General features: G+C 42.3%; 1 protein-coding gene across 5 annotated transcripts in view; it reads left to right on the forward strand.

The window, feature by feature from the left end:
* Positions 1-20,429, forward strand: part of recql4 (RecQ helicase-like 4) — a 79,191-nt gene that overhangs the window by 51,502 nt on the left and 7,260 nt on the right. For 4 of the 5 annotated variants that reach the window (XM_072576415.1, XM_072576416.1, XM_072576419.1 and 1 more), the window contains 5 exons: positions 12,133-12,267; positions 13,827-14,004; positions 14,262-14,391; positions 16,105-16,277; positions 19,347-19,533. In XM_072576415.1, the coding sequence (XP_072432516.1) occupies positions 12,133-12,267; positions 13,827-14,004; positions 14,262-14,391; positions 16,105-16,277; positions 19,347-19,533 (803 nt within the window). The remainder of the gene's footprint in view (positions 1-12,132; positions 12,268-13,826; positions 14,005-14,261; positions 14,392-16,104; positions 16,278-19,346; positions 19,534-20,429) is intronic. The other variant, XM_072576418.1, reaches the window with a different exon arrangement.

A 20,429-nucleotide genomic window follows, 5' to 3' on the forward strand; every position in this document is an offset into this window, starting at 1 on the left:
TTAAAATCAAAGCCCTGGCTAATGAAAGGCAACACACCGTACACTTTCTCAACAACCCTATCAACTTGGGTGACAACTTCGAGGGATCTGTGCTATGGATGTGGACTCCAAGATCCCTCTGTTCCTCCACTCTGCCAAAAATTCTGTCTTTAGCACTGTATTCTCCATTCAAATTTGACCTTCCAAAGTGAACGCTATCTGCCACTTTTCAGCCCAGTTCAGCATCCTGTCAATGTCCCGTTGCAACCTACAGAAGCCTTCCACACTATCCACCCTTCCACCAACCTTCGTGTCATTGGCAGACTTACTAACCCACCCTTCCACTTCCTCATCCAAGTCATTTATAAAAATTGCAAAGAGCAAAGGTCCCAGAACAGATCCCTGTATATCACCACTGGTTGTCAGGCTCCGGGCTGAATACTTTCCGTCTACCACCACCCTCTGTCGTCTATAAGCTAGCCAATTCTGTATCCAGACAGCTAGATTTCCCTGTATCCCATGCCTCCTTCCTTTCTGAATCAACCTACCATGGGAAACCTTGGTAAAATCTATATGTATCACATCCACTGCTCTACCATCATCAATGTGTTTTGTCACATCCTGAACAAATTTGGTAAGGCTTGTGAGGCATGACCTGCAACCTCCCCACCACCACCCCCCCCAACGCCCTCCCCCACCCCCCACCCCAGCCAAAGCCATGCTGACTATGTCTAATCAAACAGTAGTTTTCCAAGTAGTCATAAATCCTGTCTCTCAGAATCCTCTCCAGTACTTCGCCCACCACAGACATGAGACTGACTGGTCTGTAATTCCCAGGATTATCCCTATTACCTATCTTGAAGAAGGGAATAACATTTGCCACCCTCCAATCATTTGGCACTATTCCAGTGGACAGTGAGGGTGCAACGATCATTCCCCAAGATGCAGCAATCTCTTCCCTCAATTCCTGCAGTAACCTAAGGTATATCCCATCTGGTCCAAAGGATTTATTTATCATCAGTCATGGTTTTTCAAACGTTTCAGCACATCCTCCTTAACATCAACCTGTTTGAGCTGTTTCATGCTGTCCTCCGAAAAGTCAAGGTCCCTCTCAGTAGTGAATACTGAAGCAAAGTATTCATTAAAGCCTCCCCTACCACCTCTGACTCCAGACACAAGTTCCCTCCACTACCCTCACTCTGGCCATCCTCTTGTTCCTCACATAAATGTAGAGTTTTTAATACAAATAATGACCCAGCTTCTATAGCTCTCTGCAGTAAAGAATTCCACAGAATCATTACCCTCAGAAGAAATTCATCCTCATCTCTGTTGTAAATTGGTGACCTGTGATTGTGAGATTATGCCCTGCAGTCTTAGACACTTTCACAATGGGAAACAATCTTTTTGCATCTACATTGTCAGGTTCCCTAACAGGGTTGTATGTATCAATAAGGTCACCCCTCATTCTTCTATATTTCAACTCATAATAAAATCCCACCATCCTAGTATCAGCCTCGTGAACCAATGCCTCGTGAACTCAAACAGATTGATGTTAAGGAGGATGTGCTGAAACGTTTGAAAAACCATGACTGATATAATTTTCCGTATCTAAGTTTTTCAGCTGTGATATTGACTAGTGTCTGTATGTGAAATAACTCCACACAGGATGGAATCCGATCACCAAGTCACCCTTTATTGACATGTGGAAAGGCATTGACACTGATGCAGCTTCTTTAGAGTCGGCTGTCAGAGTGAACAGAACCACTGACAGTCTTGTTTATATCTGTCAGCCAGGGCTCCCTGATTCAACCTCATTAACAGTCCCAATCAGGGAACTCATACTCTATGAAGTCCATCTGGCTGACCTCGTTACAATCACTACAGTATAGTTCTAGCAAAAGGTCCTTACTTTTATACTCCATTTCCCTTGGAATTAAGACCATTTCCATTATCAGCTAAATTTGAATACTAGCTTTTTTGTGATTCATTGATCAGGGCTCCCAAACATCTTGAGCATTTAAATAGTATTCAGCTCCTCCTCTTCCTACCCAAATGTATGACCTTACATTTCCCCATTTCTCCATTGGCCAAGTTTTTGGTCATTTGTTTAACCCATCTATATCTCTGTGAAGACTCTGTCTTCATCACTACTTGCTTTCCCACTTGTTTTTGTGTCATCCACAAACTTGGCTGTAGTGCATTCGCATCCCTCATCCAAGCCATTAATATAGATGGTAAATTATTGTGACCCCAGCACTGATCCCTGTGGCACACCATCAGTTCAGGATCAATGACCTCTGTCCATCACAAGGTCAAAAGTGGGAATATCTACTGATTGCATAATTGTCAATGTCATTGTAACTCTTCAGATATTGAAGCAGCCTATGTTTCCATGCCGCGAGGTCTAGACAATATACAGGCTTAGACCAACCACTGATAAATTACATTACCTGGCACTTGTGTAGCATGTAACGATCACCTGTGACATTCACTGGCATTGCCATTGCTAATTCCCCCACCATCAAAATCCTGGGGTTGACCATTGAGCAGAAATTGAACTGGACTAGCCCTATAATTGCAATGGCTACAAGTGAAGCCAGAAGCTAAGAATCCTGCAGCAAATAGGTCTCCTCCTGAGCCTGTCCACAAGGCACAAGTCAGGAATATGCCCAGTTGCCTGGAAGAGTGCAGCTTCACCAACACTCAGAAGTTTGGCACCATCCAGGACAAAGCAGCACACTTGATTGGCACAACATTCACAAACATTCAGTCTTTCCACGACTGATGTTTAGTAGTACTAGTAGTGTGTACCACCCACAAGATGCACTGCAAAAATTCACCAAAGCTCCTTTTGACAACACACTTCAAAATCACAACCATTCAGTAGGACAACAGCAGCAGATACTTGGGAACACCACCAACCACAATTCTCCCTCACAGCCGCCCCCTCCCACTCAAAGCCACTCACCATCCAGATTTGGAAATATATTGCAATTCCTTAGTGTGGCCAAGTCAATGTTCTGAAACTTTCCCAAACGATATTGTAGGCCTGCCGAGACCAGATACACTGCAGTGGTTCAAGAAGGTAGCCACCCACCATCTTCTCTAAAACAACTAGGGATAGGCATTAAATGGTGGTTCAACCAGTGACATCCACATCCTGTGAATGAACAGAGGACATGAACAAGGAGGTGATATTGAATTTGTATAAGACACTTGTTAGACCTCAGCAAGGGTATTGTGTTCAGTTGCGGGTGCCATATTATAGAAAAGATGTGAATGCATTGGAGAGAGGGCTGAAGCAATTTACAAGAATGGTTCAGAAACGTGAAACTTCAGTTATGAGGAAAAAAATTGAAGAAATTGGGGCTGTTGATACTGATGAGAAAATAAAGAAGATAAAGGCATGTGGTACGTATCGGAAAAATAATAGCAATAGAAATCAGGAAGAATATCTTCAATGCAGGAGAGAGGCTAAGGCTGGAATAAAGAAAGCTAACAGGAAGTGTGAGGAAAAAATGGCAGGCTGTGCTAAATAAGTGATAAGATGTTCTTCAAATGTAAAAGATTACTGAAGGATAGAATGGGACCCATAGGAAGAAGCAGGGTAAGCTGCTTACTGAGGCAAAAGGTATGGCAGAGCTACTAAATGAGTAAATACAGAAAGAACTGCAGATGCTGTAAATCCGAAACAAAAACCGAATTGCTGGAAAAGCTTAACAAGTCTGGCAGCATCTGTGGAGCGAAATCGGAGTTAACATTTTGTGTCCAGTTGAGGAAAGGTCACTGGACTTGAAACATTCACTCTTGAATTCTCGCTGTGAAATGAGTACTTTGCTTCTATCTTTACCAAGTTTTTTAAAAACAGGCAGTGACACTGACCCAGGTGAAAATGTGGGTGTTGAGCAACTGAGCAGGGTAGCGATAGGTCTAGGAGATATGCTAAAAAGGCTGGCAGCACTCCAGGTTGAGAAGTCCCCAGAGATGCTTCCAAGATTGTTGAGAGGTAAGGGAGCAAATCGCAGAGCTGTTGACAGAAGTTTTCCAGGCCTCCAAACAGGGATTGGTTCCTGGAAACTGGAGGATTGCAATTGTGACACTTTTTTAAGAAAGGTCAAAGATAGGTCTGTTGTTTCCTGGGGGGAGCTGTCAGCTTGACAGCAATAGTTGGAAAACTGGTAGAGACCATAGTACAGGATAAGATAGTTTCTGTATACGTTTAGAGAAAAATAAGCAAGTCAATGTGGCTTTGTCAAGGGCAGATCATGTCTGGTAAATTTAACTGGGTCCCTTAATTAGTTCTTTAATGGCCAGTGGATGAGAGTAGTGCTATGGATCTTGTATATTTGGACTTTCAGAAAGTATTTGGTACAGTGCCAAATGGCAGGTTGGTTAACAAATCCGAAATATTTGGGATTGATGGATCCTTGACAGCATGGATTACAAGTTAGGTGTAAAAGAATGGGAACCAGGGTAGGTATAGAACTAGAGTCCTGGCAGGTCCCACACCTAGGGCTGTATAGGGCTGTAATCTAAATACTTGGGAGTGGGTTCAGTTGTGTGGAAAATTATGGAAAAAGTTTAAGTGGCGGAGGGCTCACAGAGGTTATGAAAGTTTCCAGAACTAGCGTTGGGACAGAATATGGAAACATCTGCCATGATTGAATGGTGGAGCAGACTTGATGGGCCCAATGGCTAATTCTGCTCCTGTATCTTGTGCATCTTATGTACTTGGGCATTTCTTAGACTGGAGCCTAGTTGAAAGACGCATTCTCCAAGGATCAGTCTTGGGACCCTTGCTTTTTCAGATTTATATAAGCGATTTGGAGATGGGTGTTGAGGGCAAAATCTCTATCCTCCCTAGTTCAGTATCATCTGCAAATTTAGTGAAATGTAAGGATGATACTGAGTGACCTTCAGAGGGACATCAACAAGTCGGACAAATGGGCAGACACCGGACAAGTGAATCTCAATGCAGAGAAATGAGAGACAATGCATTTTGCTAGAAGAAATACGGAGACAATACAGGCTCAATGGTACAGCTTTAAGGGGAGTACAGGAGCAGAAGGACCTTGGGATTCACGTTCATAATTCTATGAAGGTGGCTAGGCAAGTTGAATCAGTTGTTAAGTCTTATAGGATCCTTTGGTCTATACATAGAGGCATAAGAGTATAAAAGCAATGAAGTGATGCTACACCTCTACAAATCATTGGTCAGACCACTTTTGGAGTATTGTGTTCAGTTCTGGGCACCTTATTTAAGGTAAAATGTTAAAGTCCTGGAGAGAATTCAAAGGAGATTTACTAGAATGATGCCAGGAATGAGTAGTTTTTGATACAAGGGAAGATGAGAGAAGTTGGGCTTATTCTGCTCGGAGCAGACAAGATTACAAGGTGACCTTATTGAGGTGTCCAACATTATGCACCAATTTTGACAGTGTTTTATGGACTAGGCCAGACACTCAAAATATTCTTAAGCGGACAGCCCAGACCATAACTTTGCAATTTGTTTCAGTAAATGTACAATGAAAATGACCTGAAGTTAGCTAGGTTGACTACCAGGTTTTAAAACAGACAAAGTTATTCACAAAATTACACAATGAAGCACAAAGAACCCCTACAGAACTCTGGCTATTCAAATTAGACTTAGTTATGCTGTTCTGAATATACACAACAGTCCCAATAAGTATGCCCCCTTAAAGAAAACAGTAAAAATGGAACAAATGCTTACAGGTTGAAGTTAGAAGGGCAGAAGGAAAGAGAGAGTTTTGCAACCTGTTTCCACACAGCTCTCTGCTGAACTTTGAACTAGTTCTGGACTGAACTGCTCAGCTAGAGAGCTGACCATTCCCCTTTCATTATATAGGTCACTTCTAAAACATGACCACTTTGGACTGAAGTCTCATCTGTTTACATTTCAACAAAACGGCCTCTCAATACCCTTTTAATGTCTGGACCAAACCAGTCTAATCAGAACCAGGAGCTGTTTAGGACCCCTCTGACAGAAACTAGGGACACAGTATCCTTGAGAAAAGGAACAGAAAAAAGGGACCAGCTTTGTGACACCTCCCCCCTTAAAAAAAATGAACCATCAATACCACAAGATGGCTTCATTTTGAAGATCCTTCAAAAACAAACTGGTTAATAGTCTAAAACACACGTATACACTATACTGACTATACACATACAAATATGCACAACCACATGTAAATTCAGGCCATGGCGCACGCTCCACCAAATGCCCCCGTATCTCATTTGAGCCTCGGCAATCATGTTTTCGCGACCTGCCACCTGCACAATTGTCAAATGGAATGGCTGCAACAACAAGCTCCATCTAAACGGTCTGGCATTTTTGTCCTTAAATATTTCCACAAAGGTCAATGGGTTACGATCAGTGTGTACAATAGTCTCAGATGCATTGCTGGTAATATAAACACTGAAATGTTGTAATTACAACACCAAGCTTAAAGTTTCTTTCCCCACTGATGAATATTCCTGTTGATTAAGGTTCAACTTCCTGGAAAAATACCCGATGGGTCTTTCTATTCCCTTGTCATCCTCCTGCAGGAACACCGTACCGACACCCACATCAATGGCATCGTCATGTAATCCAGTGGTTAACACAGTCTTCAAGCTGTCAAATGCCTTTTGACAGTCCACTGTCCCCTGAAACTTCTTGATCTTTTTTAACAATTCAGTAAATGGAGCAGTCACGCTGCTAAAGTTTGGCACAAACATTCGATAAAATCCACTCAATCCCAGGAACTTTCATTTCCCCAATTACTTTCGTTTTCATATCCTGTGGGGTTATTTGCCCATGTCCAATAATATAGCCCAGGAAGGTGACTTGGGCTTTAAAAATTCACTTTTAGCTAGGTTTACCACCAAGCCTGCCTTCCAAAGTCGATTAAACAAGTCCGATAAATGCTGTAAATGTTCTTCCACGAGTTACTAAAAATCACCAGGTCATCAATATGTACCACATAATAGGGTAATCCGGCAATTACCTTATTAGTCAGTCTCTGAAGTGCGGCTGGAGCGTTTTTCATACCAAATGGCATGACTTTGAACTGATATAGTCCATTTGGCGTAATGAAAGCTGAAATCGCCTTTGTTCTCTCTGACAGGTGCTTGCCAGTAGCCTCTGAGCAAGTTCAGTTTAGAAATGTAAGTTGCTTGTCCCATTTTTTCGGCACAGTCCTCCAATTGTGGAATTGGATATGTATCAGTCTTTGTAACGGCGTTGACTTTGCGACAGTCCACACATAACTGTTGGGTACTATCTGGCTTTGGCACCATGACTGTGGGTGAGCTCCAGTCACTGTAACTCACTTTGATAATGCCATTTTGGAACATACGCTCTGTCTCCTTCTGAACCTGTGCCAGCTTTAGAGAGTTATGCCTGTAACGATGTTGCTTAATCGGAATAGCATCTCCTATATCTACATCATGCACAATTAGGTTTGTACTTCCCAGTTTATTTCCACATATCTCCCCATGTCATAGTACGAACTCTTAAGATCATTTCGGTTTTCTTGTGGAAGGTAACTCAATTTATCCCAATTTTTTACAACTTCCTCCTTGTCCAATTTGATTTGAGGAATGGCCAGTGCAGAATCCTCTGAACTTGGTTCTTCCTTCTGTACTGTAATCATTAACACCTTCTCCTCTTGCTTTCCTTCCCGAACAAAATACCTTTTGAGCATATTCACGTGACGCACTCTGTGAGATTTCTTCCTGTCTGGAGTTCTTCTTGATTTGATATGGTCCACTAAACCTTGCTTTTAAAGGCTCACCTGTTTCTGGAATTAACACCAATATCTTATCCCTAATTGAAAATTGCGAATTTGTGATTTCTTATCCACTTCTTGTTTCATTGCATGCTGTGATACTTTTAAATGCTATCTAGCCAATTCTCCAGCTCTAATTAATCGTTCTCTAAAATTTGACACATAGTCCAAATGGGTGACTTATTAATTTCTCCTTAATCAGTTTTAACGGTCCTCTTACTTCATGCCCAAAAGTTAATTCAAATAGTCTGAATTTGTCGAATCATTTGGTGCACCTCTGATTACAAAAAGTACAAAAGGAACTCCCTTAACTCAATCATCTGGATAATCTTGACCATAAGCCGTCAATATGGTCTTTAGCGTTTGATGCCATCTCTAGTGCTCTCTGCGATTCTGGATGTATGCAGTAGATTTGAATTGCTTTATTCCCAAGTTATCCATTACATCATTGAATAGTTTGGATGTGAAGTTTGATCCTTGATCTGACTGGATCTCTATTGGTTGTCCATATCTAGTTAAAAAGATTAAGTAATTCTTCTACAACCCTTTTAGCTGTGATGTTGCGTAGTGGGATTGCCTCTGGAAATTAAGTTGACACATCCATTATTGTTATTAATACTTATTACCACTTTTTGTTTGAGGTAGGGGACCTACACAATCAATCAAGACTCTTGTGAAAGGTTCCTCAAATGCTGGCACAGGTATTAAAGGTGCAGGTTTTATTACTGCCTGTGGTTTTCCGATTGGCTGACGTGTGACACATCTGGCAAAATTCAACGACATCCTTGTGTAGCCCAGGCCAGTAAAAATGTCTTTGTATTTTAGCCTGTGTTTTCCTCACCCCTAAATGACCTCCATGTGGTGGCTCATATGCCACTTGCAGCACCTCCTTTCTATACCCTACTGGCAAAATAATCTGATGAACTTTTACCCATTTTTCATTTGCTTAAATGTGTGATGGTCCCCATTTCCTCATTAAGACATCGTTTGTTAAGTAATAACAGGCAGGGATGCATTCACTCTCCTAACTGTTTTAAATTCTCGTCTTTCTGCTGTAACTCCATAAGCACAGCAGAGTTAAATATACTGGCATGTTTACCTAGTTGCTTCTGCTCTGACCCACTTATCTGATCAAAAAGAGTCTGTGATAAAGCTATGTCAGCTTCCTTATCTATGCCTCTTGAACTCTCCTGCTTAAGCTTGTGCCTCTGTCATCAGGGAAAATTCCTGGATAACCATTCTCCAAGTCTTCAGTTGCCTGCGTCTCCACTGGCTTTTCAGCTAGAGTAGGCAGCGCGTCTACCGGTGAATCAGCTATATCATTTGCAAGACAAATTATATTCCTGGAGCTGAGAGTTTATCCAGTACACTACCACAAATTCTCCGCTCTTCTCTGGACTCTCTAGCCGCACTTTACATAACTGAGCACGTTTTGTCTCACCATGAATTCCTGTTACCAGTACCTTTTCTGGCAATAGTCCCTCAGGAGTACATATCGCCTCCTCCCTCAGCATTACAGACTGAAAGGACCCTGTGTCCCTTAATATTGTAACCTCCTTGCCTGCTGCTCCTGGCCTATGTGAATAAACGTTACCCTTGCATGTATATTTTTTAAGCAGATCTGGCATTTCCTCCTTAATTATCCTCTGATCATCTTGTACACTCTGAGTCGGTTGTCTCACTTCCCTTGTGCTTTTTGTTACTAGTCCAACAAAACTCCCAGGCTTTTCCAGTTTTCCTACACCTGGCTTTCACTGATTGTGTGGCCCACTTTATTAGAATGAAAACACCAGAGCTTCTTAACTTCTTTGAACCCCTCAAGGGTTACTTTTTTACCCTGTGGTAAGTTATCCTTATGATCCTCACTGAGTATATTTTGTTTCCACTGTTTGGAAAGTCAGTAACTTGGGGTCACAACTTCAAGATTCCCAGCAAGAGAGCTTAGAGTGAGATGAGGAGAAATGTCTTTACTTGGAGAGTTGTTAGGATTTGGAATGAGCTGCCTGTGAAGTGGTGGTTCCACGGGAGGTTTCAGAAGAAAGTTGGGTATATATTTGAAAGTGATGAAGTTAGATGGCTACAGAGATAAGGCTGGAGTACAGGAGGCTCTTTTGGGAACTGGTACAGACATGATGGGTTAAATGGTGAGAGATACTAAATTATAGAATTCTATGTTCCCCTTGGAAAAAATAAGACTAATTTCAAAAGTTTTCAAGATATGGAAAAATGTTTATTCTAAGAGTACGGTGAATCTTTGAAATTCTCTATCCCAGAGGACTGTGAAACTCCATCTTCGAGTTTATTTAAAATAGAGATTGATTAAACTTTTGATTTACCATGGCATAAGAGTTATGTGGATAAAAGGTATTGAAGTGTTCCAACAGCCATGATCATATTGAACGATAAAGTAAGTTTGATAGTCTGAACGACATACTTCTATTTCCATGTTCCTTTAGAGAAGGAAGTCTGCCTTCCTTACCTGGTCTGGCCTACATTTGACTCCAGATTCTCAGCGGTATGGTTGACTCTGAAATGCTCTCTGAAATTTCTCAGAGATCCACTCCATTCAAGGATGGTTTGGGGTGGGGAAAAAAAAGGATTTTTTTTTCCTCTGTCTCGTATATCTGTCTTTGAATGTGTTAACAAAGATAACTAAACCAGTAGGGGCCATCCAATTGGCTATAATAAGACTGGAATTTAATGAAAATCAAATAATTTTGGCAGTACTCAACAGGTCTTCCAGGAGGAATAGAGAAACATGGCATAATGTATCAGCTTGGTCCCTCTCCATCTGCATTTCTGTTTTCCTTCTTTATCAGTAAACAAACAGAATGCTGACAGTTCCCTCTTTCCGCAACCCCTTCCTGTGGAATTGTATGAAACAGATGGTTGCATGATGGGAAAACTGGCTAACCCCTGGTTGTACCGTAACACAAGTTAAGACTATTGCAAAGATCAAAGCATTGCTAACCTCAGCAGGACTCGAAGTAGGCTAAGTGCACATAAATTTTTTAACCTTGCTAGATTAGATTACTTACAGTGTGGAAACAGGCCCTTCGGCCCAGCAAGTCCACAATGACCCTCCGAAGAGCAACCCACCCAGACCCATTCCCCTACATTTACCCCTTCATCTAACACTACAGGCAATTTAGCACGGCCAATTCACCTAACCTGCACGTCTTTGGACTGTGGGAGGAAACCAGAGTACCTGGAGGAAACCCACACAGACACAGGGAGAATGTGCAAACTCCACACAGACAGTTGCCCAAGGTGGGAATTGAACCCGGATCTCTGGCGCTGTGAGGCAGCAGTGCTAACCACTGTGCCACCATGCAGCCCATCTCGGCAGACCTTGATTTGGCTGGCTCCATATAAAATCTGGGATACTGGCTAAGCCCAAATAAAGATATTTCACAGAATCCTCTGAGCCCCAACAAGGATGAAATTATGAGATAATGTATGTGGCACAAGGTTTTGGGAAAGCAATATAATTCAAGGTGAGAGGTGGAAAGTTAAGAGGGATACACGCGGCAAGTACTTCACACAGAGGGTGGTGGGTGTTTGGAACGCGTTGCCAGCAGGGGTGGTAGAGGCAGGCACGGTAGATTCATTTAAGATGCGTCTGGATAAATGCATGAGTAGGTGGGGAGCAGAGGGATACAGATGCTTAGGAATTGACCGACAGGTTTAGACATTACATTTGGATCGGCTCAGTCTTGGAGGGCCGAAGGGCTTGTTCCTGGGCTGTAAATTTTCTTTGGTTCTTGTTCTATAAACCTTGGAAATAATAACATAGATCAGGATTCAATGTACTGGTATAATGGGTGACTAAACTCTAGTGATAGTTATTGATAGCTGTTGATAAATTTTAAGTATAAAGATTCCTGCTGTTCTCTCTGTAAGCGTGAACTTGTGAGAGAGACTCCATGCTGTATTCAACTCTCTTTCTTTTCCAAGTTCAGCCACTCTCTGTACAGTTTCCTTGTTAATAAAGACCGATTGTTTTGTGGGACCAAGTTTTGTTGAACTTTTGTTGAGTTTGTTCAGCTGTCACAGTCCTGTAGCTACTTTTAATCCATTTCAACACTCCCCCACCCCCAACTTTTCACAAGTGGTTGGGAATGTTGTAATCCTGCCGGGTAATTCGTTTAGGAAACTAATGGCAGAATTGCAAGGGTGGGGGTGACGTGGTGGTGAAATGTGCAAGCAGAATTGGCAATCCTATCATGTGCATGTGCACAAAAGTAAAATGTTCAAAAAAGTTTGGGTGTTCTCATCCTTCATGTGAATCTTGTTTGGCCAACAGTGTTTTTAACTGGCAAATCCTTGATGGTCTGTTTAATTGCTGGGCTTTTCTTCTCAGGGTGGAGATATGAATGAACTGCGACGGCACATTTATGCTGACACTGTGGATTATTACACAGTCAAGAAACTGGTACAGAAAGTATTCCAACCCTGCAAATGCCATCAAATTTATCAGACACAGCAGGGTGTCAGTGTAAGTCTCATGCTTCACTGATTTATTTATTTTTCTTCTTTAACCCCCGCCCCCATTTTCATCACAGGTCAACTCTCTAATATAGCTCTCAATGCAATACTGAACCACATTTATATACATTTAAAAAGTCTGGAATATTTTGGGTGTTTTATTTGGGGAAAGATTAGAACCATGAAAGACATGACAAATTGGTTAAAATGTGAATTGTGAATGTCAAGAGAACAAGCAAGCTCCCAGAATGACCTGACTAGTGATGGAGCAGCAGTTATTTCCACAGTTAATAACTGTCACCTTTAAAGGAATCAATTAACATTCCAAAGCTAATGCAATACAAGTTTCCAAGATTACCAAATTTTAGCAGTGGAGTATTATTCACAAATTTGTGAATAATGTTTGTAAATGGACTGTATGCTGCAAAATATTGGTGTTGGAGATGAAACCCAAGATCAACCATGATCTAGAGAATTTGGAGCAGGCTCATTGGACCAAATTGCCAAATCCAGCTCTTAATTATTTATGTTCTATCGACTGCTGGACCTATTTAAACACATATAACTGTGAAGTATTTTTAATTGCTGGAAAAACTCAGCAACTCTGGCAGCATCTGTGGAGACAAAGCAGAATTAACATTTTGGGTCCAGTGACCTTCCTTCAGAGTTGATTTTAGCTTGGTAAGGTTGGTTTATATGCTGAAGATGGAATGGGAAAGAAGGGGAGACTTAAATGATAGGTGAAGCCCAGAGAGAGAAAACCAATTGGACAGACAAAGGACTGGGTAAATGAAGGGCTTTTGCCCGAAACGTCAATTTTGAAGCTACTTGGATGCTGCCTGAACTGCTGTGCTCTTCCAGCACCACTAATCCAGAATTTGGTTTCCAGCATCTGCAGTCATTGTTTTTACCAAAGGACTGGGTAAAGGTCAGCCTGGGAGAATCAATAGCTGCTAATGGGGGCCATTAGGAGCTGACAATAGGATGGTTGTGATAGGAGACCATATGATGACAAAGCCTGGTGTTGGAGGGAGAACAAGGACCTGGGAGAAGGACTACAGCACCTAAAATTATTGAACTCAGTATGAGTCTTGAACAAAGTTAAAAATCACACAACACCACGTTATAATCCAACAGGTTTATTTGGAAGCACCAGCTTTCGGAGCACTGCTCCTTTGTCAGGTGGTTGTGGAGCATAGAGATGTTGACCAGGAAGCATCATGGTGTGTTGAAGCAGCAGTTGACTAAAAAGATGTAGTGAGAGTATAGTACCATCGGTGATCAGGTGTTTTTTTTAGGTGTCTGATTTCCTGAAATAATGTATCATTATAGTTTAATAAAAGCAAATTACTGCGGATGCTGGAATCTGAAACTAAAAGAGAAAATGCTGGAAATCTCAACAGGTTTGGTAGCATCTGTAAGGAGAGAAAAGAGCTGACGTTTTGAGTCTAACTGGCCCTTTGTCAGGCCTGCTGAGATTTTCCAGCATTTTCTCTTTTGGTATAGCTTGTTTGATTTTACATTGGAGATCTAGATTCCTGTGTTTTGTTTTTCCCCCCTTCATGACAGTGTAGGGCCATCACAGACGATGAGTTGCTGGAAATGCCTGACCCATCTGAGGAGCTGCCCCCTGAAGGAGCTCAGCCCCTCAAAGAATTTGAAGGAAGTTCTCCAAGGGTGTGCCACAGGCACGAGAGGGCAATGTCAATCCAGAAAACTGTGGAGATGTTAGACCTCCGAGAGGAAGGTAGGTGGCAGTGCTTCTCCCAGTGTTAACTTGTCTGTGGCTGGATATCAGACTTCAAAATAACCCACTATATATTACATATAAAACAACAGGAACTGAACTAGAGCTGAATATTGGCTGTACTTTTCACCAACGTTCTAGGTTTTGGAGTGCCCACGTTCTTGATGTAAGCAGGTTGCCACAGGAATGTAGTGTTGGTTTTCCACCACTGGTTCCAAGACATTGATGACTCAGGCACACTTCTGTTTAACTTGCAGGAATTGAAACTCTGCTCTGTTACCTGGAGCTGCACCCCCAGCAGTGGGTAGAGTTGATGCACCCAACCTTTTCAACCTGTCGCCTCCAGTGTTACAGTGGACCCGTGCAACTGAGAAGCACAGCAAGAAGGTAAACATTGTATTGTTCCCATTATCATCGGTGATGGTGGATGAGAGAGGATTTCATTGCAGAGTTGACTGGAATTCCTTGGAAAGGAAAAGAGTGAGACTCTATGTCAATTAAAAACAAGTTATGTGACAAAACAAAGTCCTGGAAAAGCACAGCAGGTCAGGCAGCATCCAAGGAGCAGAAGAATCGACGTTTCGGGCATGAGCTCTTCCTCATTCCTGAAGAAGGGCTCATGCTCGAAACGTTGATTCTCCTGTTCCTTGGATGCTGCCTGACCTGCTGCGCTTTTCCAGCAACACATTTTCAGCTCTGATCTCTAGCATCTGCAGTCCTCACTTACTCCTAAAACAAAGTCCTGACCTATCACAGTGTATTGGTGCAGTCACGTTGGTATGAGATGAACCTGTCTGGTTCCAATTGAATCAGTGTAAAATCAGTGTCATGTTAGGGCTGCAGAATGCCCGACAAGCTTCTTGATACCGAATAATAATGATAAGTTGTCATGAGTGGGGACAGTATTGATCAAGTTTTTACTGTTTCAGTCCATGCTCCTACCACCTTGTGTCTTCACACACAGCCTTGACTCTTTCAACCACAGTTGACACTTGTATCGAATCTTTAGCAGCAGAAAACTTTCCAATGCATCTATGACTTGCCGCATCTGATGTTTTGTGACCTTTTGCAGTTCCTCACCATCCCGTCAACCGGCATTTCAATGTGAATTCTGTGCAGTTCTCAGATTTACTTGAAGCTGAAGTCATTATTTGTGAAAAAAGGCATCAGGTTTCTCTGCTGGAATAACTGTAACTCTTGGCCATAACAGCAGGTGACGTTAACAACCTCGGGGTTAGGGTCAATCAAATACAGTGTCAGTGACCCCTAAACATCATCATGTGCAAGGAAATCTGGGGAATTGGAGTGGTGTCCCACAGTTCTGACTGTGGCAACTATTAGCTCCTTACAAATCAAAGGGAAAATTTCAAACTTGTATTGTTTCATCCCAAAGACAAAGGTGGCCTAAATTTGGGAATCAGTCTCCCAGGAATTGATGATTGCTCCTCCTTTGAAATCAGCTTTTGGAAGGTCCAGCTTCTAGTTCTGGCAAGGTAGTGATGTATGGGATTCTCCCGGACTTCCTGTAACATTCTATCTGGAGAAGAGAACAGCAAACCGAATTCTTCTGTATCAATCTTGATTTCAGGCAGAACCAGAGTAGATGGTGGCTCAGTGGTTAGCACTGCTGCCCCACAGCACCAGGGACCCAGGTTCGATTCCAGCCTCGGGCGACTGTCTGTGTGGAGTTTGCGCATTCTCCCCTTTTCTGCGTGGATTTCCTCTGGGTGCTCCGGTTTCCTTCCACAGTCCAAAGATGTGCAGGTCAGGTAAATTAGCCATGCTAAATTGCCCGTAGTGTTAGGTGCACTAGTCAGACAGGAAATGGGTCTGGGTGGGTTACTCTTCGCCAGGTCGGTGTGGACTGGTTGGGCCAAAGGGCCTGTTTCCACACTGTAGGGAATCTAATCTAATCTAAAAAAGTGATCCTGGTTGAGGTCCCATTGCAAATTCCTGTCCTTGCCCAACTTATCTATTGCTCACCCTCTTGTTGCCCAGGAATTTAAGCCCCGCAACAATAACTAAATCACTTAGCATGTTGAAGCTTTGACATTCGAGGAGGCTGGTCGTGTTTAATTTCTGCCTGTTGTTTAATTGAAGATGTCCTCCTATAGCTGTGGCTCTCGCCAAAGAGCGTCTGCGTGGTGTGGATCATACCCACTCCAATTCAGTTGAGTTTGATGTGGTGGAACTGGCTGATTCAATGGGATGGGAACTACTGCCAGTTAAACGAGAACTAAGGCAGCTGCAGTGGACAACTCAATCCAGGCAAGGTGAGTAAGTGAGATTGGTTGGAGCTGAGGACCTCCTCGAGAATAGAGCATAATGCTGAGATTCCTCTCCTCCAAGTCTTGCATGCAAAATATCTGCTTCTATTTTCTCTCAATTTTTGCTGTGCAAACCACCTCTTTCTATTTTCCCATTTTTTGACAGTATTTTCCATCCGTTCCATTAAGTCCTTCAGCTCTGGGAGCTGGGAGATGTCATGTTATTTGTGATTTTAAATCATGACTGTAAAAGCTGTATACCCACCAACTATAGAATTTCCCCACTACTACTATTGGATAATGACGTCAGCTTGTACGAGAGGGCATAACTACAAATTGAGGGGTGTTAGATTTAAGACTGATGTCAGACGCAGGTTCTTTACTCAGAGTGGTAAGGGTGTGGAATGCCCTACCTGCTAATGTAGTCAACTCAGCCACATTAGGGAGATTTGAACAATCCTTAGATAAGCACATGGATGATAATGGGATAGTGTAGGGGACAAGCTGAGAATAGTTCATAGGTCAATGCAACATCGAGGGCTGAAGGGCCTGTTCTGCGCTGCATTGTTCTATGTTCTATAAGACCATAAGATGTAGCAGCAGAATAGACCATTCACCGCATCGAGTCTACTCCATAATTCTATGTGATTACGGCAGATCTGATAGACCCCTAACTCCACTTTTCTACCTTTACCGGTAATCTTTGATTACGTTACTAATTCAAAATCTGTCTCAGCCTTGAATGCACTTAATGACCCAGTTTTGACAGCCCTCCGATAAAGAGTTCCACAGATTCACTACTCTCTGCCAAGAGATTCCTCTTATTAGTGATAGCAGAGGTTTGGGGGGATGTGGGCCAAGACCAGGCAGATGGGAATAATGTAGTTTGAGATTATGTTCGGCATAGACTAGTTGGACCGAAGGGTTTGTTTCTGCACTGTATTACTCTGACTTCCAAAGGTTATTGACTCTCCTTTTCACGTAAGCTACATATTTTCTTTATAGTACCCTTGTTGTCTTTAATGAAGAGTGAAATTCGGAAATATTCTTTGTGCAAAGGATGGTAGCAGTCTGGAACTCAATTGCTGTTGATCAAGTGTGAACATTAAATCTGAGATTGATAACTTTTGTTAACCCAAAAAGTGTTGAGGGATGTGGAGAAAAAGCCATATACACTCCCTCAGGTTGCCCATCAGCCATGATTTGATTGAATGGTGGAACAGATTGATGGGTTGACATGGCCTACTCCTATATTACTGTATCCCAGGTTGAATACCCTTGATTATGATTCTTTCATTGTCTACATTATTGCTGTATTTTGGACAATCCCATTCCGTAAGATGTTTGTTTTTCATTTTCCTCCTTTTTAATGCAGTCTCTGAATTATATTTAGAACATAGAACATTACAGTGCAGTGCAGGCCCTTCGGCCCTCAATGTTGTGCCGACCAGTCATACCAATCTGAAAACCATCTAACTTACACTATTCCATGTACGTCCATATGTTTATCCAATAACGATTTAAATGTACTTAAAGTTAGTGAATCTACTACCGTTGCAGGCAAAGCATTCCATACCCTTACTACTCTCTGAGTAAAGAAACTACCTCTGACATCTGTCCTATATCTACCACCCCTCAATTTAAAGCTATGCCCCCTCGTGCTCGCCGTCACCATACTTGGAAAAAGGCTCTCCCTGTCCACCCTATCTAACCCTCTGATTATCTTATATGTCTCTGTTAAGTCACCTCTCAACCTTCTTCTCTCTAACGAAAACAGCCTCAAGTCCCTCAGCCTTTCCTCATAAGACCTTCCCTCCAGACCAGGCAACATCCTAGTAAATCTCCTCTGCACCCTTTCCAAAGCTTCCACATCCTCCTTATAATGCGGTGACAAGAACTGTACACAATACTCCAAGTGCAGCCGCACTTGTTGCATCACTTGTTGCATTGAATCATCTTAATGTTTCTTCTGGAAATCTTTCCTGTGTAGTCATGTTGCCAGGTACAGCTATCTAACCTTCTGCTTGAATAACTCAGCACGCTGGTACTTTCTGAAATGTGCTTTTGAATACTTTTGGCACATACTGCTTTGTGAAAGGTGCATACTTCACTACCCTAGATCCTTATCCTGATTGTACAGCTACACAATCCTTTATCCGAAATCCTTGGTGCCAGTTGTTTCGGATTTCAGAATAAATGACATTTTCACAGTGAAATAAAAAAGAATTACCAGACAGCAGACCCACTTGCAACTCGTACGAGCGCTGAGACACAGTTAGTGTCTGCCAGTGCTGGGTCACGCTGCTGCGTCATGTCTAGGTGACGTGGGTGGGGAGGGGAACCCTTCCCAATGAAGGGCCTTTACCCGAAACATCGACTTTCCTGCTCCTCGGATGCTGCCTTGACTGGCTGTGCTTTTCCAGCACCGCACTCTCGAGAGGATGGGAACTTGGGCCACCTGTTCGCATGCCAAACAGCCTTGTTATGCAGAAAAAAATCTTCAAGAGAAACTTCGGATTTAGAGCTTTTCGGATTTCAAACTTTTGGGTAAAGGATTGGGTACCTGTACCATGCTCCTAAGTTCTATGTTTGTCTAGACTTAATTTAGTAGAGCATGTTTTCACTTACCTGCCAGGTTGAAGGATATGAAACCTTCCCTGTCTTCACTGATGTCAATAGGCAACTCTCTTTCAATATAACCTGTCATATTCTGATTTGTACTAACCAATCAATTACTGAGGAATTCACTCTATGTTCTTCGCCATTCTAGTTAGTTCATTTTTCAGCTGCTGTTAATTTGAACGACTGATCGCACATGCGGTTTGCAACATAGCCATTAACTGCTGGTCGAGACAAACCTGCTGTCTCCCTTACAGTGTCTAGATAGTATGGATACTGCTGGAAATCGGGAAATATTCAGTGGATCATTCAGTGTTTGTGAGAGAAATGGAGTTCACATTACAGGTCATAGACCTTTCATCAAAGTCGATGTTTCCCTTTGGCTAAAATTCACTTTGTCGGGATCTTGCTCAGTCAGCTTTGATTTTTGTCTTTTTTTTAAACTCCTTTTGATAGGGTTTCAAGGCACAGGGAAGAGTGGCATACTTGTGGAATTCAGTAACCTGTCCTTCCACTTCCGATCCTATGGAGATCTTGACCATGAGGAACTGGATGCAGTTTGTAGGTTCCTTCATCAACGAGTACTGGCCCATGAAAAGACTGCGCTGTGTCACCTCAAAGCTTGCTTCAAGTCATTCCACAGGTGGGTATGATCTGTCCAAAAGAGCACAGGTTAGGGTCTTCAAAGGACGGTCTTGAATTCATTACAGAACAAATGGAAACTGTTCATCCCATTGACTTCATGTACAGCAACTTAATTTGTCCAATTCTGTCACATTGTCCTCATAACGCTATAAGTTTGCTTCCCTTGAATGCACATCTATTTCATTATGAAAATACACATGGCGTCTGCTTCCATCATTTTTTTGGCACTGTTCTCCCATTGCCAGTTGCTAAGGAGAAGGGCAGAGGTTGCATGATAACTTACAATTTCACTTCCTCGCCCCACACCATCCTGAATTGGGACTATATTGCCATTGTTCTCATTAGGTCAAAGTCCTAGAAATCTCTTTCCAACAGCAATGTCATAAAAAACATTCGGAACAGGGCACAGCATTCAGTCTGTCGAGCCATTCTGTATGATCTAACACTTTTACCCATCCCATCTCAATAAGCCTGTATGTCATTGGTAATCATAAATGGATTAATCTCTTCCTTAAATATACTCAGAGCTTCCACAACCCACTGAGGTGGAGAATTCCAAAGATTCGCAACTTTGAGTAAAACAAACTCTTCTCATCTCTGACTGAAGTGGAATCCTCATTTTTTAGATTCTGCCAACTGATTCTAGACTCTCCTCTAGAGGAAACATTTTAATTGCATCTACCTTGTCAATTTCTTCAAGTATTTGTAAGTTTCAATGAGATCTCCTCATTCTTTGAAACTCAAGAATACAGAGCCAGTTTACCCAAGCTGTCTTCATAAGATAGTCCCATCATCCCAGGACAAAACTTGTGAACCTATTTGCACCCCCCAACGAATGAAAAGATTAACATAAGATACTGGATATTGCTGTCAGTACTCCTGGCACAGTCTAAC

Source organism: Chiloscyllium punctatum, chromosome 8, assembly GCF_047496795.1.
Source record: "Chiloscyllium punctatum isolate Juve2018m chromosome 8, sChiPun1.3, whole genome shotgun sequence".
NCBI lineage: Eukaryota > Metazoa > Chordata > Chondrichthyes > Orectolobiformes > Hemiscylliidae > Chiloscyllium > Chiloscyllium punctatum.